Genomic DNA, 23,212 nt, shown 5'->3' on the forward strand with positions numbered 1-23,212 from the left:
ATTCACCACTTCAGTACTGAACCTGGCTGGATGTCACAGGATTGGTTTCAAGCACAAACTCTGATCCAGAGATCATGTGCAATGAGTCTGATTCCATGCTGGCTACTTGCCTGTTATAAAGAGCCTTACAGTTCTTTTCCAAGTTAAGATGTCTGACTACAAGCCCCCACCTCCCCTTCTCTTTCAAGTGCACCACATGGTAAGAAAACCTTTCTAATTTTGGGAGATAATTTTTTTTACATCATCCACATATAGTTCAACATAAAAATACAACTAAATTTTATAATACTGTCTTGCAAAAGAGTCTTGATTTCCTGAGTTTGCAGCTTTGCTTATAAGGCCTCTTGTACCTACAAAATTCTCTAGTGAATAATGATGGTGGAACAACCCAGGAGATGCCAGGAGCAACAATGTGCAGGATAAGAATCTGCACTAGTTCTACCAAACAAAAAAATAATTCAATTCCACTACTGCCCCAGTAACTTGCTGAGCTGAGCATTCATGCAGAATAGAGGCCCTGCCATCAACCTGCAGACACCCTGTTCCCTTTGGGAAAATAAAAGCCTGAACCCTTATAATGGTGATGAAATAATCAAAGGGCAAATGTTGTCAAAAAGTGGGTATGAGTCCATGAATAGGAAATTAATACAATTGTTTGGCTTTCTTTCTTTGGATTTTTTAATATTTTATTTCCACTGGTGAAAGGGTATTCAAATTTTTTATTATGCTTTAGCAACCATGGGGGGAAAAATTGGGGGGAAAAAAATCTATAGGCAACCTGGCATTTTCCAAATAGTTATTTCTGTCAAATGATATCTTATAGGCAAACCAAAATGTCTCCTCTTAATTTACATTATGCAACTCTTTTAAAATATTTGCTTTAGGTTTTCTTATATCAGAAAATCTGGCTATCAGAAACAGTCTGACAGATTTTCTCTGTCATTTAATGAAAATTCTGATATAGCAAAAGGAAATACCTGAATTGTCTTCAGTTTTCAATTTAAATTCCTCATAGTCAGAAAAATCAAACTCCACTCTGATACATGATTTTCCTTTGTTCTGCAGCAAAAATGGAATTGATTTTGTAGTGCCAACATTAACACTTGCATATTCAAATGTTTTCTGTAAGTTTAACGAAGAAAAATGGGTCAAAGCACTGTGAAGTCAAGTTTATAATTAAACATAATGTGAAAAAATATAGTTGTTCAAGATTCATAATTTATAACACAGTAACAGTATTGGTTAACCAATAGTCTCACATAAAACTTATCTTTAAAATCTTTTCAGATAACAAAATAGAAGAGTTTAGAATTTAATATCAAGTCTAGTTACACCATCAGAAAAGTTTTCAACATTCAGTAAACAGATCAGTGACTTACTTTTCCCTGTATTGTATGTTTTGCTATAACTACCTTAAGAAATCCTCTCCTTTTTAACATACTTATTCCAGATTGTCAAATTCAAAAAAACAAAAGCTCAGCTATCATTTAGTGTAACTGTTACATGTACATTTGGGTTTTAATATATCTTCCTAATCTCATCTCTGATAATTTTCTTGGGAAGTTAGTTTAGGAAGAAAGGAAAAATACAAAGTAGAAAGGAGCCATTTTGTCATCTAGATAAAGCAAAATTCTTAACCCATCTTACCAATTGCTACAATTTCTTCACACTTACCACATCAATGTCTATTTCAGCGATCTCTGAAAATCCACTAATCCTAAGCAAGAGTTCTGCTGCATTCCTCACTGCTACCTAAGTGAAGGGACAACACTGGGATTGTGGATAAGGTCATTTAAACATATCTCACCAAATCTTTCATAATCAAATGAAAAAAAGTTTAACACAAAAAAACCAACCCAACCCTATCCCACAGATACAAAGCAGAGTCAGTAAAATTGCACTGAAAATATTGAAATAACTGTGCCTTATAATATAATGCATTTTTGCTGCAGAAATATGAAGAGATAAAGTAAATGCCTTCATTTTCTAGAACATATATATATAGATTCCAGTGACATGTGGCTTCAAATCACACATTTGTGGCATAGCACATCTGGGACAGATACAGCTGTTAATTAAAAATACAAAACAAAAATAAAAACAAACAACATAAAAACCACAACCCAAAGTTGTAAGAAAGACCAGTGACCAGTCTTCCCCAATTCTGCAGACAAAAATAATATTGCAGCATGTTGTGCTACTAGAATAAACAGTTTTTTTCAACAGGAGAAATCTGTGTTCAGCAGCTATGAGGATTGAAATATGTATCAAAACACATATTGCTTGTCAAGTGCTGGTACAATGTAGACACTATTGCTCTGGGGAATATTAAATCTGTGGTAAAAATGGAAAAAAAAAAAATGAATACTAGGTTTAACAAGGATAATATACACAGCCCCAGAAAATGATGAATGCAGGATCAGTCAAAAATGGTAGCAAAGTTCAGGCTCTTGATAGCATCTTTTTTCCCCAATCTCACTTACCTCAGGAAGCAGGCATACATAAACCAAAATATGTTACATGTTTATTGCACACCTATTATCACAGCAAATCTATTAGTAGAGCCATCTCTGAGAAAACCACAAAAAGAAGTCAAGAAATTAAAAACATTAGAGTATTCCAATCCTGCCTCACTATAGATTACAAAAAGTGCAAGAATGTCTACATTATCTAGTAAAGAACAATCACACATTACTTCCAACAGGTTGTCAGTGGTATAATATAATCAGTTCAAACTGAGAGGCTGCTTTGATACTTCTGATCAGGGCTGAGACAAAAAAAAAAAAAAAATAAAACAGAATAGGTTACAGCAGTAATGACCTGCTGCAAGAAAACCTTATCATTAAAAAGCATTAGAATACTGGAAATAAAATCCAACATGCATTAATTTACACACATAAACACACAGGATTACACTCAAAAAGATAAAGTTCTTCCAGTCTTGAAATACCTCCACTTTTTTATCAAAATTCATGTACGTCTTTGGAGTGAAAGAGATTTTGAGATCAGCAATGCCTCCCACAGGTACCACTCCTACAGAGGGGGTGATTTTCATTCCAGGCAGTGGGTTGGAGTCAACAACCTTCACAAACACAAACAAGAAACATACTGAAAAATGTGTTTGCATTTATTTGTTTTGATTGTTGTTGCTTTATTTACACCAATATATCTATCATAAAGATTTTATATTCTTACAAGGAGAACTTTAATAGCATATAATGCTAACTTGGACATAGAAGTTTGGGGGAAAATGCAAGTAAACAAAATAAAGTAACAGATTTCTAAACATAACTGTCAGTTTCTACTATGAAATAATTTTGCCACCAATTGGAAACTTGGAGGTCTGAGTTTTGGGTTGTTTTTATTAAGTTATCAAAATTAAGACTATCTATCTATCTAGCAAGTCCTCACAATATCTATAAAACATTTTTTTCATTGACTAATTAATTCATCACTTCTTTTTTGACATTCACAGTAACACAGGACACATAATCCAAATTCTATATAGCTCAGTAATAATAGCAGAAGTAAATACTCAGTTTACCCACAATTAGCAAAGGAATTTGTTCCCTTCTAATGCACTCCTAACATAGCTTTTTAAAGTACAGCTACACAAGTGATAGTGACCAAGACCAACCAGCTATGTCTTGGCTTGGCTAAGAGTAATTCTGGAGGCTAAAAAGGCTGGCTATGTTTGTTTGTGTTACTGGCTATGTTGATTTTATTCTTTCAGGCCCAGCCTCCAAGACTATGATACTATTTGTTATTCAATACTCAGCTGATAAAAGAGAAACCTGGTACAAATCAAAATGAACATGTTTCTCAGTACTGTAATAATGCAGTAACAAAAACTATGAGGATTTTATTAAAAATTATTTTCCTTCACTAATTACAAAAATTATCCTGTGATCAGCAAAACTAATGAGGTTAGGTTTCCTACTAATTTGTATATTATGTCTTTACCCACTCTGGCATCCATGTCATCCCTTCTTCAATTCATTGCACAGCTTCTCTTGCCCCTGGATGTTGGTTTAGCAAAGTCATCCATGTGCTGTGACTGCTCTGGGTCCCTGCATGCACGGACTGGCAGCAGGGGTAGGATGACCAGCCAGTTTGCTCTGTCTCTTAATGTAGGATAACATGCAATAAATGCTTTTCCACAGGGTACCCCAGAATGGGGTTCTACCCTCACAGCTGGCACTCAGGAAACTGCCAGGATCATTTGGGCCATCACAACTTGGCTTGTCTTTTGTCCCATCTACCTATCAGTGCAAATTTGACAGAGGGATGGAATTCCTATTTACATCATCTTTTTTTCTCCAGAAAACATCACAAAAACCTAAATAGGTGCATATTCAATAACTGAAAACACAAAAGTATAACATGATCTGATAATATTAACTCCCTTCTGCTCCCCAACCCAAGGAATTAAGTGTACTAGAAATAATTTTCTCTTACTTGGAAGTATGCATGGTTGTATCCTGTGTTTAGAATACGGGCTGTCTTACAAGTAGTTAAACCAATTGGACTATGAGTGAAGGATATACTTTGAGCCGTAAACTGAACTTTAGCAGTACCAAACTATTAAAAAAAAGGGAGAGAGATAAAACAAGCAAAGCATATAACATATTCCTAAATGCAAATAAATAATTCAGCCTATTTTTTTATTACATAATGAGCTAATATAGTTGTGTAAATAGATAAATTGGAAGTATTGAAATAGGAAAACACAGCTGAAGTGTAAGACAAATTACTCAATATACTGAACTTATCTAGATTCAAATTGAACAGACTCAACCACACAGATATATCTGGACCAATTTCAAGACCAATAAAAATATTTTAATTAAATTAAATTTAACAGCACAAACTCCATTAACTTCAAATGTGTGATCAGGACAAGACATTTCACAGATATTAATAGCACTAGAAATGCAAATATTCTAATTTACACACATCTTGGTTTGCATATGGCAAACTTCCAAGACTTCAAAAGAAGAGGAAGAAAAGAAAAATAGCTACTGGGGAAAAAAAACCAAAAAACAGGCTTATCAAAAGAAATGGAAAAGTTTTCTTCGCTCCCCATAAAAGTTCTAGAACATGTAGGCAGTAGAATAGAATAGGGTGGAAAAATAAAAAATAAAAATCTTTCTTCTTCATATTCTCTGGTATGCAACATTAAAAAAAAACAACTAACTAACCAAAGCTGAATATCGCTGTTTAGAAGACTACCCAGAACAGTGCTTCTCAAATACCATGTTCAAATAATAACACAAAATTAAATTAAGAGTCTCTGTTGTTATCCTGAAACTCTGAAACATTCCTTCCCACATACACCTAGATTTTTATTCCTTTAATAAATAATCTGCATGTAAAAAAATTGTCATATCACCTGTCAACCCTTTTTCAATCAAACTAGGCAAGCCAAGCACAGTAATTAGCCCATAATATATAAGGACCACTAAGCTGCGATACCAAAGGAAGAATATCATCAAAAGTAAGAAAAAGGTAACTGGTCTCTGCCTTGCTTCTCCATCATGTCTTTGGAGCATATTCTTCAGTTAAACTTGTCAAGTAAAAGTCAAATTAAATTAAAATATTTTAATACAAAAACAGATTGTAACAGAAATGTATTTAAAGTATTACTTGCTTAAAGAAATCCACACATTTTTCTTCTCTAAAGCTGCTGCATGAATAGTTACCTTTGCAGAACATTTCAAGTTAACTGAATTTCCTTTGTGCACACGCAAGAGGAATTGTCCTGTTTCTGGAGTGTTGAACCCTGGATGCCAAACAACTTCACACTCCACATCACTATAGGGCTCCACAAACCCTGAATATATGCACATAATTTAGATGTTATAGCACACACATGTACAACTGTCAAATTACATTGTGTAATTAGAAACAACATAGACACATAAAAGTGAAATGACCTTCTATTACTGAATATAAGCCTACATTTCTCAAGTGTTGAACAGTCTGATGAATTACGTAAAATTAGGTCTTGGATTCTCATGAGCACTGCATAATCTCTGTATTAGTATCCTGCAGAAACACACTCAACGTTTACTGGTATTTTTAGCTATTAATTACTCTAATAGTCAACATTAAAAACAAAAAAACAAAAAACAACAGACTATCTTTCTTGCAGAATAGCAACTTGGGAAAAGATCATATACAGTTTTTTGCTTGCAATTGTGTCTGAATTTGTATTATCAGAAATATCTTCTCAAAAATCAGAGCATACCAAATCCAATACAGTTAGCAGTTTGTTCTTTAATAATGGACCTCCAATATACCCCTGCAGAATACTACTTTTCAAAGAGAAGAAGGTAAAAGGAAGTCCGTTTTACACTGCAAAAAGTGTACACATATCTAACAAATACTGATTCATGATGCAAATGCAGACACTAATCTCAGACTGAATTCCATTTATGTTATTTGAACTTCATCAACTTTTCAGCAGCTTCATTCAGTGCTTTTGGAAAGTTTCCTATCCTGATGAGCTGTATGATGCTGCTGCCCCAGTCTTGAAATGTCAGCAATCTGTGCTGAGTGAAATGTTTACACAAGCACTGCTGGCTGGGCATGGAAGTAGGGAGCTGGACTGAGCATGCATTCAGTGCAGGGCTCACACAGAGAATGCTGCTGTGGTGCTAAGCTGTGACCTGATACTGCTTTTGGGACACACTGATATTGACAGAAATCTAAAAATATAGTTTATAGCATCCGCTAAATGTTTGTCATATTTAATACTGCTGCCATATATATACACACACTGTATTTGCATAGCATACCTTTGGTTGGCTTTACAGAAAACGCAGATTTTCTATCCCCAGTTACAGGTCTCCAAGTAAAGCTAGTAGGATGGTTTCTGGGATTGCATACTGTGACAGTTTTTCTAAACTCTGTCCCTGCTAGGCAGCCAGGAACAGGACTCAAAATCAGTTCCCTTGTAGACAGCTCAAGCTCAATAGGCATTGCATGTGCCATTACCAGAACATGTCCAACGTGTCGGTTGTTTATTTTGTAACTGAAAGAGCTGTAACACAAAAATATATATCTCAATATTTTTATGCATTTATTATGTTACAGTCAGTGTACAATTTACATTAAATATAAGCACTAGCAAGAAAATACCTAACAACCGAGTGAACACGGAGTTAAGACTGCTAAGATAAAAGTCTGCAATTATTCCGCATACTACTTGAATCATGTCAGAAGTGACAATCATCCTAAAGGATGATCAGCCTCACACAGTCATTTCAACATTAAAAAACAGAGTTCATACCAGCAGGCTAGAGAACAGGGGTTTTTGTACATTTTCCCATAGTCTGCATCAAAAGACCTGAGCATGGATGCAAGTGATGCAATGCTAGGCTCAAAAGAGAACAATATTTTCCACAAAAGTTTCTCCTAGCAAATGTACCATATAGCAAATTTTTTTCCCTGATGCACCTCTAACTATATAAGGCTTTTTATAGCACAGATTTTTGTTTTTGGTCGAAAAAAAACCCAGAAACAGTACTGTACTAGGAAAATTTTGCAACATAAAACTATACTGATTATTGCAATGTCACTATAGACAACATACACCATTAACAAGTATCATGACTGCACTTTAAAATCAGCCAGGTGATTTTTTAAAAAAAAATTACTGCTGCTGAGAAAATGTGTAAATCAATACAAATATAAAAATACTTACGTTTTAAACATTCCAACAGTGGTTGTCTCAAACACAACTGGAATATGAGTTTTTGTCAGAGGAGGCACCACCTGAGACAATGGAGATGTCTCCTGCAATTCCGCAACTTCAATCTCAATTTGTACCCAAATATGAACTGACAAGTTATTGATGATGTGCAGTTCTCTGGTTGTTGTAGAATACACACAAACATCACCAAAATCTATAGTAGAAGGACCTGAATTATATAAGAAATAAGATCCTCAACACTAAAAGGTAAAAGCTAATATAAGAAAACATAATTACTAAAATATTATGATCAAACGTTTTAATTCTTCAAATTACAAACTTAGCTACAAAAATCCTGTAGTGGAAGAAATTGTCACTAAAATGTGGAAGCAAATATCATTGATGCTCTGCGAGTGTTTTCAGCAGTACAAGTCAAAAGCCAGCAATATTCATTTTTTAATTGTGCTTGTTTTAGTCAACTGGTAAAATAGGAAATCAATGTACTCGCCACTAACAGGACTATTACTAATCATAAATACTTCTTTTTGTTAAGCAGATATTTAATAGGACAAATTACCACCAATTCAGTGAAAGTTTATGTATGCAACCTGTTAGTTTACTCCCTGATGTGTGACCATTTGGTTTAATAATTCATGCCACGCAATGGACACAATTACTTCACTATCTAGTTTACTGCTATCATTAGTTTTTAGGCTGGTCTATAAACTTGAGTGCAAATGGCACCAATCATATATCTTACAAAACTCTCAGTATTTATTGTATTATTATGTTTATCTTGTTCTATCTTTCTCTAAGTATACCAGTTTACACAGCTACACTATTCAAGTTCTGGCTCAACTGAAAATTTTAAAAAGCCCAGCAAGTACTGAAAATTCTCTTTTTTCTGCAAAAAAAATTTTATTGGAGAGAAGTTGACATTAAAATAGACTGTAGCAGTAACAAGTGTTGTTAGTAAGTCACTAAGAAACATTAGAAGGTGTTACTCCCCATCACAGAACATTGCCCTGAAATTATTTTGATGGAGGATCCTAAAGTTTTAGTTTTAGTTTCTGGAGGACATCAATCTTCACTGTCAATTCCCAGAAATATTCCAAGCACTTCCATTAATCTTGCTGATATTAATGCTGGTCCAGGTACTATCCACTAACAAGGCCTAAGGGTATGAGCAACTATCACACTACGCTGTGGTGACTTCTCTGTAAGAACTTGTGATATGAGCAGTCTTCAAAGGAAGCTCTTCTTTTACATCTTCATATCTAATCATATCTCAGTATTTGCTGAGAATTACAAAGCCTTAGTGAAACACTACTGTAGGTCTCAAGCTGCCTACCAAATTAAACTGTTTTCTGGTTAGGGTGAACAACTATAATCATAAATTGTGTTACTATACCATAAGTGCTTTTATAACAACTACATGCATTTAGCAACCAGATTAAGAATCTTACCAATGAATATTTGATGAAGCTGTTTGTGTGTTAAAGTTAGTTTACAATCTTCCTTTTCCTGGGTAGAAGATGGCACAGGACTAAGCCAGCTCCAAACCTGTGATAAGGACAAAACACTTCCTCAGAGCAGGATCAAAATTTTTATGATTTTTTTATATGGTAAACACATTATGCACACATCCTACTCAAGTGTTTCACTTACTCCTTTGTTTGTAGATTTAGAAGCAATTGATGCCAATTTTCGACTACTTAACATGCAATTGTCATCTAAAGGAACCACTTTGGGCTGTGGCTTCTTGAGAAAATCTGAGATTGAGATGTTGGGTGACTGAAGACCTTCAGCTGGTTTAATGCCTATGCTCACAGGATTGTTACGAATATAAAATTGCCTGAAGGGAAGGAAAAAAAAAAAAGAATGTGGAAATCTAAAAGCTTGAGCATTTCATGATCTACACATTAAATTATTTAACATTTTTAAACAAAACAATTAATATTTTAAGCAGGAATATTTCATTACTTTAAAAACCCTCAAGCACAGAAAATACTTCAAAAATACTTCTATGGTTTTGGGTTTTACTGTAAGATAAATCTTGAGGACCAGTCAGATTAAAGGATTGCATCTGCTTCAGTCCACAGAATATATAATAATTTACCTACTGAATCTATCACCTGGGATGAGTTAGACATCCTAGCTGGAAATATAATATAAAAAGAGAATTCAAAACAATCAATGTTACATTTTTGCTTATTAACCAGAACCAAGTATTCTTAAAATTTGACACCTTAATTTAAGTTCACTTTAAGCTTAATTTCAAGTGCCCTGCCTCTATCCCTACATTTCACACATGAAGTGATCTCTATGTGTCTAAATACTTGAAACAAACAGGTTTTGAGTGCATTATAAATTAAAGTCCTAAGACCATAAGCATATTGGCATGAGACAAATTTAGTATATGATCAATGCCATTAAGGTAATTCTGCATATATATTCACATATTTTGTGTATGAGCCTGAAGTATTTATTTACCCTTTAAACCAAGTCTTACCTAAGAGCCTCTTTCTCTAAACGACGCTGTCTTAAACGGGAAATGAAGTCTACATAGTGTTTCTTATTTTCTTCTCTTAACAGTCGTTCAGAGTCAGTATAAGCAAATTCTGGGTCTACATAATTATATCTCTCAGTCTTTGTGAAAATAGTCCTAAATATTTAAAGAGAATTGTAGTTTCATTACACATGTAGAATGATACTAAGTCTTGTTAGAATGAAAATGAATCGATTTTGATACATATATACTTCATTCCAAACATTCATTTTATCACAGATGATTATTAGTATTCGACCTTGTAAAGGCAATCATAAAAATGAAATATTTCAAGTGTAATAGCTACATTTGTAGTTTCACATAAGAAAACTCAATAAATTCATGTGCAAGAATGCAATGAATTTTAAAGTACTTTCAGCCTGGAAAAAACCCAGTGAACTATCATATGAGTAACCAATCTTGATCTACTATATGATATACATAAATGTATGGGTTTAAATATTAGATTCACATAATTTTTACCTGTACTTTTTGTTCCATTCACTAGGCCTAAGGCTGGCTGCACGATCATTAGGAAAAGCTGTAAGTGCATTATCCTTACAATTCCTGTTTTTCTGGTGAGTATGAATTTGTGTTTGGGTTGATTTAAGGATTGCCACAGGTGCTGTATCACTGAGCTGTCCTGTGCCACGAACTACAAACTGTCCAGTTGCATTGGAAATCAAGGGTGTTAGACCTTAAAATTCAAATAAAACACAAATTTAAACTAATATTTTCTAAACGAAATTCAAAGTTTTAGAAAATATATCTAATTTACAATGGTCTACTCAGCAGCACAACAGTCAGTCAGCCATCCCATAGTGTTTTTCCTCAGCTAAGAAGGAAGAAGCCATTCACATCATGCCAAGAGCCAATTGCTTCCCTTGGCCTGGATCACACAAACAAACATCAGACTCAAACCAGCTGTGTCCAGCTGTGATTCTGTCTTGCACAGACACATCCCTAGACACTCAGGGCTGCCTGTCACAAGACCAATCACAGTGTCCTAAAGCTTGTCTTAAGGGCAGCAAATAGAGGCTTAAAGTTTTACAAAACCTCCCAAGCTACAACTAAAAAGACAGCTCAGATTTCTTTCACTCTAGTTTTAGAAAAGCACATATACATGAACATTAAAGAGAAAACTATGGCAGAAACAAGGTCAAACTTCAACTTTCTTCCCTTGCCTGCAAAAAAAAAAAAATTATCATTAAACATATTTTTTACCCAGCTTAGCCTTACTTTAATCCACCAACAACAAATCAAAAACTACTTTTTCATCTTCTATGTCATAGGAGTGATTACAACTTTCACTGGCCAGAAAAGCAGAGTTTTCAAGATGCTTCATTCCAGTCTCTCCCCTGCCTTCACCTGAATACAGAGATACTAGTACACATACTCATGTATTGGGAGAAGACAACAGGAAGATATAGAACCATCTAGAAAAGGATCAGGAAAGAAAAATCATTTTTCCTCCACACTTCAATGAAGCTTAAAAGCAAAACACAGATATCCCTCATAACATTTTTATAAACCTGCAAATGGGACCAGAACAGGAACATTAGAGCAAATGGTAGACAAGAGCATGTAGAAAGACTGAAAAACTTGAATACTATGTTAAATCTTTGATCCAAAAAACCCACTACTTCTAATTGGGTTTCTGAAGCAGGAAAACTGAAGGAGCTCTAGATTTCAAATATAAAACAAAGAAATTGCCCAACTTCAGTTTCTCATCAAGCCTTGATAGTCATGGATTGGAAATACCCTCCTGAAAGCAGCAGGAATGCCCACTGGCTTATCAACCATACACGTACTTGTAGGAAGAACGGCATTTTATCATAACTTTCCAGTAACTTCCACTTTTTAATACCCCAAAACGGGTATTGCCCTCCTGTTTCTCATCAGGGAGTACATCCTCAAAGCTGGCAGCAGCTTAAGAGAACTCAAGTTCTCCTCCTGACCCACACACAGCCACCACATGCACCAGTGCACAGGTCAGGCAATTGCACTGGTGCTGCAGAGGCTGCAGCACATTTGATGTTAGAAAAAAATCATGTTTGCCATGACAGGTTTATAATCCAGTGACATCTTAGTCAAATCTCCTGCAAAGTGGCTATTCATGGAAAACATTTGGAACACGAAGAACAAATTATGGGCTAATTATTGCATATCCTGGAAGACTCTTGATGCTGGCACAGGCTTCACAGGATTGGAAGAGTCAGGACTGGTAGCAGGCTGTATGAACTGGCAAATTCACCTGGCAGTATTAACTTTGGATCAATAAAGAACATCCTGTTATCTTTCCTAGTTCTTCCTGTCCTTTACATATCTCTCAACTTACTCCTGAAATATCTTAGCAATGTGCAGCAGCATCACTTGCAGAAACTGAACCTTATAAAAGTCAGATAATCATATGATGAAAATCTATGCTTTAATAGCTCAATTTTTGATACAATTATGGGAAGGTGTACCATCACTTTAGCCTTTGTTTTGCAGTCTTATGGGACATGTCATATAACTTAGCATTCCCTCCAGTCCCAAAGAGATATTACTTTACACAAGCAAATTAAAAATAGCAGAAAAATCTCCTTTAAAATGCTAAAAATGTGCTTTCAAAACATTTTATCACTTGTTACTTATTGTTTAGCATCTTACCAGGATTAACTGTAAATACAATGCTTTTTCGTTTGGATTTGCACACACCACGTAAGGTCAAACATATTTGATGAAAGGATTTTGTGCATGTCTTCAAAACATCTACATTACTTTTATCTACTCCTGTACCAATGATATCAATAATTTGCTTCATCTCAAATGTTCCTATTTGATGTGGAGAAAATGAAATCATCACTTCCTGGAAAAGAAAACTCATTATGAGACATACAAGACAATATATAGTCAAGTTTTGTGAAATTCTCTATATGATTGAGTCCCTGAGTCATTTCTCTCCACATTACCTCTAAAAAAACCTGGGCTTGTAGAATATGCCAAGAGGCACATAAAAATTAGCAATATAAGGTAACATAAAAATGTGACACATTAGAACACAAAAAAATCTCATTTGTTCAATTCTGAGAGAAATCTTGTGCCCTGACTTACTGGTTTGTAAGTATATTTGACTTATTACTTGGAAAACTTCTTCCACTAAAAAAATTTTATCTTACTTGAATATTTGTGATTTACTGAAACAAATTTTAAAGTATCCTTCAAAAATGTTTGAGCATAAATCACTATTCTCAAATCTGTAAAATAAAAAAAAAAAATATATATATACAAATAGGAAAAACCCTTGTAAAGTTGCCTTAGTACTCTGGTATTTTTTCCTAATTTAAAATATATTTGTTGCTACCTGGAGTAGGGAAAGAACATTAAGAGTTAATGTTAATTAAAAGTTTGGCTGATATTAAAAGCCACTGCTACTGAAATGAAATTCCTCTGGTTTACTTTCAAGAAATTCCACTGCTAACCACTATATAATAAACTGCACAGTTACATAAGCTAAGACAAAGAGAGGGACTTACTTTTTCAGATTTTTTTTTAAGTTTTCCTCTTCCAGGGGAAACACTGAAGTGAGCAGTCTTGCGGAAGCGGAACATTACTGGAAGGAACTTGGATTCATTTTTCATTGTGCACACAACTTGTACTTTTTCACCCAAAAAACAGTCCTTAAAATTAATTACTGTTCCTGGCTTAAAAGTTAATAACACAGGAAACCCAGAACCCATCAACGCTAAGTCCACCTGACGAGAATTATTTCCTGGATTAGACAAACACAAAAACAAGCAAACAAACAAAATCCCTCTCACAACTATTAACAGAAAAGTCATGCTGTAGTTGTACAGTCACATAACAAGACAATGCAAAAACCAGTATGTTTTATAATACAGTTTTTTATAAACCTAACATAGAGATCTTTACTTCTAAAAGCTGCTGGATAACACATTCCCTCAGTAAGGAAGTTGAGGATGACCAAATATGCACTTGAAAATGCACAAAGCATATTCAAAAAGTGTTAGTGACTTGCAAATGGCTGGGGGTATTTTATTTCCTTCAAATACTTGCATTTATAATCATTATAATCTATAATTAAGTGATAGGTGTTCATTCATGACACACATAAATCCCTCCTTTCTACTCACTCACTGTTAAAAAGCTTTTAGTACTGAAGCATTCAAGATGCAAGTAAATTTATTTGTGTTGATATAAACAAACAAACAAAATAGTAATTTACCTTAAAACTATTAAGACAAGCAAGATTTTTTTTAAAAATTTAAAAATATCAAGATATACAATTTTATCATCCATATATACATTTCTGATGGCGAGTATACATCTCTAACATACTTTTGGTTGCAGTGGCATCACCACTGAGGTTCTGCAGACAGTCACCTCTCTTCCCAACAGTTTCAAAACTCAGAAACAGGACATAATCTTGAATCAGTGATGTGTTATTCACTTCAAAGTCCCTTTCAAATTTTCTGTAAGAGTCACAATCTTGAATTAAAAGACGGAAAAAAATAAACCTCAAAACCCAACCCACAAAAAATCAAGGCATAGTTTTGAATATCCAGTCTGGCACCTTTATTGTCAGTAACAGCTTATACAAGTTTTTGTATTTCCTTTCAGAAAATGCAAATAGTAACAAATTTAAGCTCAATATCTGTGTGCTTATTATCCTGGAAATTTGATATCTTTTCCAGCCTACAACAGTTTTCTAAACGTCACATGTATAAAAACTACCTATATTGAGTTTAAATAAAGGAAAATGGCAAGCGCACATTTGCTTTTTCTTTTTCTTATCCAAGAAGAAATGCTTCTTTATGTTTAGTTTTTGCTTTTGTTTAGGGTTGTTTTTTCTTTAATGAGATGACAGCTCTCTGAACTGTTTCACTCTCTTGGTGGTTAACATGTGGGAAAATCTAACAAAATTCTTTTTCTCACAAAACTGTCTTAACCAATTCTCAGTCCAAATACACCAGTAGGATATTGTAAAACATAAAATCATAGAAACACTTCAGGCTTTGCTTTCTTATTTGCAGAATCACACAAAAAAAAATTCTTTTAACACACATAAATACATAAGAAGTTAGAAATAATTTGCAGATGTATTAACTCAAAATTATTCTAACACAGCTCTCTCAAGCCAACTTGAATGTGTGTGTATGCACTTAATTGGTGCCACTCACTCACTCTGGACTAAAGCACAGTGTAATCAAAGTTTTCTCATAAGGCAGCAAAGTTCCTTGATCGGGAACGCACAACACCAAGCTGCAAACATCTACATCTTTATTTTTCAGGCTTAAGTCATGTAAAACAGCATCTGTACTCCCCTGAAGATCTGTCCCCTAAAAAAAAAAAATAAAATAAAATAAAAATATGGAACAGTTCAGCCTGTTCTGCTTTCTCTTTTGTGGTTTTTTTTTTTTCCTACACATGCATTTTCTTGTACAACAAATAGAAAGACATAACAGAGGAAATAGCAGTCACATAGTTACACAACACTTAGCTAACTAATCAGTTTTTAAATCAATTTCATGTCAATGTCTTTATTTATTTTTTAAACATGATTCTCAGATTACTTCACTATCTGGGAAAAACAAGTGAAACCACAGATTAGTAATATCTTAGAACTCAAATTGTATTTTGATAATTCCTAGTAAATAATAACTGAAAACCTCAATTCTAGGGTTGAATTGAAATACAAAACCTGTTGGTTGGACAGGTTTCAGAAAGCTATTGATCAGGAAGTAGTATGACACAGCAAACAATACCAGAAGATGAATATTGAGAAACAAAAAACACAAAAGTAGAAACAAAAACAAGTTTTCAACTAAAATAAAACCAGAGCAGTTTCTTACCATCTCTCCTCCAATGGCATTTTCTTCCAGTACTGCTACCCAATCCATAGACTCAGGGCTTTCATTATATAAATGTATCTGTTCTGTCTTTGAAGTTCCAAAGTAAAGAGGTCCAAAGTTAACACATTTCAGTACTTTTCCACAAGACACTCCAAGAACTTTAAGAACTTGTTCAACCACAACACCTTTGATCCGTACTTCGGCGCAGCCATGATTTTCCAGCTCCACTCTGCCAGTAAGAGCAGCAAGCAGCAACAGGTAATGAAGAGAAGTTAGAAATAATAATTTTGGTTAGTTTGCTTTGTATTGGAATCTGTGCAAAGAAAAATATAATTACCCAATCCAAGTATTCAAATTACTGGCTTTCCATATATAAACTAAGTGGGAGAATAGGGCAAGTGAGCATGTCCTTGGCAATGCCCTAATAGGAATATCACCAATCAGGAAAAATCACACATTACATGGTTGAGTTCTGGGTTTGGTTTGGTTTGTTTTCTGACTTTTTTTAAATGTTTAAAACTATAGGAGTGACATCTGCAAAGAATCAGGAGGTGTCCACAGACAATAAATATACACTGCTCTTATCCTTTAGGGTCCTTGCATCCAAATACCAATTTTAGCATATAATACCTAATTTTCTTGTAGGGAACCGGAGCTAGAACTTCATCTGAATAAGCATATAAGCTGTTCCTGGCTGGAAGCTTGATCCTGACAATTCCAGAAATCACTAAAACAGGACACCCAACAAATCAACCACACCCTATTCCCACACTGCCCAGAGAGACTCCCCACCACTGGAAGTGTTCAAGGACAGACTGGATGGGGCTCTGAATAACTGGGTGGAAAGTCCCTGCCCATGGCAGAGGGGCTGGAAATACAGCATTTTAAAGTGCCTTCCAAGACAAACCATGCTAGGATTCTAGGATTCTTTAAGGTATGCATTTAAAAGCCATCTACTCCAGTGCTGCAAATACGTTCCCTCCAGTGAAAATAACATACACCAAAGAAAACCAGAATGTTTATGAGATTCCTGAAATACACAGAGATAAAAGAAAACATGCATTTACAGAAGCTAAGAAAATTATAGAACATGGGATGTGCAGAAAGGTGAAAGATACAAAAGCTCCTGGTGAGTTTTATTCTGAGAAATGTGCAAACATCCCAAACCATTACAAATTATGAAAAAAATTTATTAACACAGCCAGGTATACAATTTATGCATCACTTTTCTGTGGAGATAATATAACAATCAAATTAATTTAATAAAACTAAAGATTAAAGACAGCAACTGACACTTAGGAATTTAACTTCTTTTAGCTAAACATTCATAATAAAGACTAGAATTAGTAACAGACAATAATGGAATTTATAGAGCCATACTTCTTCAGTCATACACTCACTTCATCACTTCATTGATGACTCCAGGTACATCTGTGCAGATATCCACTCCAATTTTCCTTACAGATTTTGGCTTTACTACTCCTCTGACAGGTTTTATGTTAAGCAGGACAACCCCATCATATGATATTCTAAATATACCTAAAAAACCCAGAACGATAAACAGAATGCTATACAATATAAAGCTGTAGTTATATGCTTCTATTACAAACTTGAAATTACACAACACATAATGCAGATGTTCACAAGCAGTATATCTTCCTATGAAAACAGGAAACATAGTTAACTTTTCACAAAGCTATTTCTAAGCAAGAGTAGGTCATTATTTCCAAGCTTTCTTTAATTATTACACCCACGTGTACAATTCCATTTTGCAAGCTGTGATTGTAACAGGAAAGGTACTCACATTCCAAACACAAGTGACTATATCATGAAGTAACTGTAAATAACACCTGCACATTATACAAAGCTCTTAGAAGCTACAGTAGCCAGAAAGTTAAGTGCACACTGCAGGGTAACAACAGATTCTATGATGTGGTCTGTACCCAACACAAGTTACTGCAGAAGCAAACAGTACATATTTCTAGGTTATAAAAATATTCTTTAAAATGTGAAAAAACACAGCATTTAACAAACAACATTAATTATATCTAACGGATAATAAGAGAAATTGTTTCAAGCATACAAAAAATGCACTTTTTGGTTTCATATAAAAGATAATCTCTGATATGAGGTCAGAAGCAGGAACAAAGGACTCCTTTAGTGCATGGAATGACAGATGAAATGCAATCCTTGAGTCTTGGGCCAGCACAGAGCACCTCCTGCTCACAGAGTTTTCATGCTGCCTGTTACTGGGACCTGCTGTGTTATGATTTACAGAACCTACAGAACAACAAATTCAGCTGTTCTTCCCTTGTCTGTCCCCAAGACATCCTTTACTAACCATCACCTTCTAACTTTCATCCAATCCTGCAAAACTCCATCATGCAGCCTGCATGTATCATGCATAGAGTTTATAACTAGAAACAGTTCCCTACACAATATGAAAGAAAATAATTATCATACAACTTACTTGTAGATGCATATATACTGTAGGTTACCTTGTTTACCCAATCATAATTGGTCAAAGTAGTAAGTTAACATATATGAAAAAGACCTGATTTTATAAACTACATACTACATCTTTAAGATGAACTGACTAGGAAAAACACCCACAATAATTTCTCCTTTTGCTTCATGGAAAAAAAAATTTAAAAGGTCTGCTTCATCTAGACAGAAATTTGATTTTTTTTTTTTGTTTTTTTGGGTTTTTTTTTTTGGTTTTGGTTTGTTTTTGGTTTTTTTTGGGGGGGGGGTTTTGGTTTTTTTTGGTTTTTGTTTTTTTTAATTGCAAATGTGTTTCTGTAATAATGTATTTTCCCTTGGTACAATATTTCATATGAAAATCTAGGAGACAAAACTTCCTACAGCTTTGGTCTAATACAAAAAAAAGCCTTTAATGTAACAAGCAGCTGTACAAATGAGGGACAAAAATAATTAACTGATTTAAATTTGTTGTTTAAAACTCAGCATAGTTGCCACCCTGCCTGTGGAGAAAGGTGTCTGCAATTTTGTGCAGGGCAGAAGGCAGTCAGGTTATTTGGATCATATAAACATTCTTATGCTCCTTTGTGAATGTTTCTTACTCTCCTTGGAATAGCTGCTCATAGAAATTTAAGGATGTGCCTGTTGTAAAAGCTGTAGGATTTCAAAAGCTATGGCAGCAAGATAAAAGGCCTCTCATTATCTTCTAGCAACAAATACAATTCATCTCCCATCACAGAGGACTTTAGCTCAGAAAGTTCAGGGATCCTGTAGTTGTTTATTCAAGAGACAGGTCTGGGGATCACAGAAGTACAAAGCAAGAGCAGTCATGATTTGCTACTGTCTATGCTGGGCACACAAAGGCAATGAGCAGCTATTATTTTTACATTTTCCAAATGGGACTCAAAAGTAGAGAACTCATAAAATTTTCAGAGTTCTAAAGTATTTTTTCTTTCCTAAGTGGAAATATAGTACTGGCTACATAAACAGTGGGCCATGTACAACACCTGCAGCTACAATACTCATCAACTGCATAACCCAAAATTCAGTTAATTGTTACTTGGTCACTGAAGCGTTAACTTGCATAAAATAACTTTTTCCAAAAAAATAAAATTATTAAGTGGTTTTATGATTTAATGCATACTAAATATTTACCTGAAGCTGTTCCATGGTTAGAAATACTAAACTCTTTAGTAACTAGTTTATTGTTTGCAAGCATTTCACCAAAATTAACCTCTGACTCTACTTCCAGATCACAGGATGGAATTAATCTGCAGAGAAAATACAAAATAATATTTCCCAAAACTTGAAAATACCTTTGCATTTTAAAACCAATTTGATTAAGCACTCCAGTGGAGAGGAGCTCTTTTGTCAACTCACTTCAGCACTACAGCACACACAGGCAAGATTCAAAAGAGAAGTACTTATCTATCAGCCTGCTTAATAACTCACTAGTCTAACTTTAAAACAATATAGCTATAAATGATTAGTCAAAATTGAATGCACACATTTCTATTTCATTTTAAATACTTCATTAGAGTACTTTTAGCAAAACTATCCCGAGTTAGTTGCATCACAAAATAAGACCAAATAATTCACCATAATTCATTATGAGTTGCCTGAACTAAAAGCAGAGAAGAATTATTGCCAGTTTATGGTTTTGTGTTTGATACATACTTTATGTGACTTAAACAAAACTTATTACAACAGACAGAAGTGGGTAATGACACAAGCCATGACCTACTTCTATTATTTAAGAACCTCAGCCAGTGAGATGGCATCACTATGCTGGGTACTTTTTTAGCCATAATGAAAAGATCATGCCTCAGCAAACTTTAAAAAAAATTTAAATACTTCAATTTTTAATACAATGACACCTCTGGTCTCGCATAAAATTGTGTTTCAAATCAACTGGGATTTCACATCAACACAGCAGTCTATTTCCCCTTAGCCACAAACAGGAACACACAGGAACAATTCCATTTCCTGACCTGTGTCACATGCAGTACAGAAGAAATAATGGAGAAGAAAAATAAATATCCTTGGTCAAGTGAGGCAGATCCTGCCCAAATACTCTATTGCACAAAGGGGAGGGAAGGGGAAAGGAAGGGACAGAGGCAAAAAACCAAATCAAGGAATGCCAGAAATTTGATGTCAGGAATTTTACTGCACTGGTTTTAATTCTCTTTGATAATTTATTGTAATGTGAAAAAAGAACATAGTCAATTCTTTAATGAGATGCTAGACCAGCAGGATGTGGCAAAAAAAAAAAAAAAAAAAAAAAAAAAAGAGCCATCTATTAGGTGAATTAGAAGTTAGAGTACACTTAAAACAATTGTAAAAAATTTACTTTGCAAATATCCAGACATTCTTACAAGAAGCTGTAATGGAAAAATGAAACTAAAGTATTTCTCCTCTGAAAATCCGAATATCTCCCTTCTCAAGTGGACAGAAATAAGCATAAATTCTAAATGCAATCAGATTTTCAAATAGATACATACCTGCAAAAAGGAAGTAGTCAAATTGAAAGGCTTGGGGTTAGTGTTTTAATACATTGTGAGGTTTATTTGTTTGCTTTGGTTTGCTGATTGGGGTTTTTTCATGAAGCTGGAATGTACTGCTTTTGCATGGCACAAAATACATTTTGGAAAACAGTAATAAAAAGAAATTATAAAGTATATTTGTTTTTCCAAACACACTAAAGAAAACATTAAAGCCTGCCAACATTTCCCCTGCAAAAGACACTTAAATATAAAGATGTGAAATACTTAATCTACTGCAAGTCCTTTCCAAAAGGGAGTCACTAGTAGCATTAACAGTCTAAGTGGCTTTACCATCACAATACTATCCTAATAAAAATTTTCAAAAATCCTTGTACAGTTGCTCTAAAACACACACTGTATTTTTAGAAATAGGCAACATATGTTTCACTATAATCCAGATCTATTATGAACTGTTATGAACAATTACTATTATGTAACAAACTGTTATGAACAACTACTGAAAAATATTCTATATCAGTGATTCAGATCATGAAGGGAAGACATTAGGAGCAGTTGTAGGCTTGTCTAATAACACAGAATTCAAAATTATCAATATTATCACAACCAAGTTAGAATAAGGCAAAACTAAAAATCCAGATTCTCTATGATTTTAGAGAGATATCACTCCAATAAATTTCTTACCCATGTGCTGTTCTGAAAAGAACAGAATCTTATGTTGTGATAAAACTTACTGTTTGTTTTCCATGCAATTGACAGACTAATTACAAAGCCATAACTGACACTCAGAAGCAAACTTTCCACAAGATTAAACTGCAAATATTAACAGCAGGACATGAACTTTTGAATATCATACCCAAGCAGGGGGATATGAACTATGTCATCATCTACTAAAAGAGTTAGTTTATCCCGAAGATCTTCTGTAGACTTGGGAGTATATTCCACAACAGCTTTAAACTGAAGTCCAGATGCAATGGGTTTTTCTGGATTTTCCACAATCAATTTAAACTGCAATTTAAACAACAACAAAAAAAAAAAAAAAAAAAAGTGTTTTTAATTGTTTAGCATTTCTAGATTAAGAAGGATATACATATAGTTTATTTTCAGAAGAATACAAAGATTGGTTTAAAACTTACCGTGAACTTATATACAGGATTTTATAATTTTACCTCCGTATTTATTAAAGTTCAGACTTTTTACAGGAAAAGAGAAAGACAGAATGAATTAGTAAAATTTTCTAGTCTTTCTAAGAGAGCTCCAGCTTTTACTACTGAAGCAAAAAAACCTTTCGAAGCAATACAAAATTAAATCAGCTATTACTCAGTGAAGAATATTTTTAGTGCCTGAAAAAATAACAAGGATTAAGTTTCAGTAGCTACAAAAAGGGACAGGTAAGAGTTTCCTGACTGACATCAACAGAAAGTCTCACTATTCGTTGAAAATCTGCTTGAAAGACCCAAAGCACCTCCAGTCTTGGGAGTCAAATGAAGAGAAATAAACCCAGAAGGATGGAAAGCACTCGTTCCTCTCACAAAAATAAATATGCTGGACTTTTTGTCAGTAACCACCCGTTTAAATGAAACATCTCCCTCACCTTTCCTTGAACAGAAGATACAAGTAACCCACTAGCACTTAAAGGGAAGCCCAGCATTTCCCACATACACTAGGGAAACCTCAAAGTAAAATCTAGAGCTCCTCTGGTGGTTCAGTCTCTAAAATTCTTATTATCCACTGCACAGTGGGCTTCCACTCTTTATGTCCAGTTTAAATAACTTTTATTTCTGAAAGACAGTCTTCCCAGTATTCTCTAGGTTTTCTATTCTAGTTTCTGTTTTAAATAAGCAAACATCATTTACTACTTGCTGTTTCTGTTGCCCAAGGATTTCCTTCTATTCCTTTAGAATCCTCCTAGCAATATAAATACTCAGCTAAAGGAAATTTATGTCAGGCACATCATGATTATGGGCTTGATACTGAAAGAGTAACCATGTTTTAATTCTGAGGTGTGAATGATCTCTAAAAAGAATAAAACATACAAGCATATTCATTTTATACAAGGCAAAATTAATATTTTGTACTAGGAGCATTCAATGAAAATTGTGGAAAACTACTTGTGAGCTTTATTCCTTAG

The 23,212-nt window shown here is 34.3% G+C and overlaps 1 protein-coding gene across 1 annotated transcript in view; it reads right to left on the reverse strand.

Moving 5' to 3' along the window:
• CFAP47 (cilia and flagella associated protein 47) overlaps window positions 1–23,212 on the reverse strand; it is a 256,706-nt gene that overhangs the window by 231,872 nt on the left and 1,622 nt on the right. The window contains 19 exon segments of the mRNA XM_056491982.1: window positions 978–1,122; window positions 1,675–1,752; window positions 2,951–3,082; window positions 4,459–4,581; window positions 5,703–5,833; window positions 6,801–7,045; window positions 7,709–7,925; window positions 9,163–9,259; window positions 9,365–9,551; window positions 10,209–10,361; window positions 10,728–10,941; window positions 12,897–13,095; window positions 13,763–13,998; window positions 14,586–14,719; window positions 15,432–15,586; window positions 16,100–16,328; window positions 17,500–17,638; window positions 19,736–19,861; window positions 21,939–22,089. Of these exon segments, the coding sequence (XP_056347957.1) occupies window positions 978–1,122; window positions 1,675–1,752; window positions 2,951–3,082; window positions 4,459–4,581; window positions 5,703–5,833; window positions 6,801–7,045; window positions 7,709–7,925; window positions 9,163–9,259; window positions 9,365–9,551; window positions 10,209–10,361; window positions 10,728–10,941; window positions 12,897–13,095; window positions 13,763–13,998; window positions 14,586–14,719; window positions 15,432–15,586; window positions 16,100–16,328; window positions 17,500–17,638; window positions 19,736–19,861; window positions 21,939–22,089 (3,091 nt within the window).

Source organism: Oenanthe melanoleuca, chromosome 1 (genome assembly GCF_029582105.1).
Source record: "Oenanthe melanoleuca isolate GR-GAL-2019-014 chromosome 1, OMel1.0, whole genome shotgun sequence".
In the NCBI taxonomy this organism is placed as follows: Eukaryota; Metazoa; Chordata; class Aves; order Passeriformes; family Muscicapidae; genus Oenanthe; species Oenanthe melanoleuca.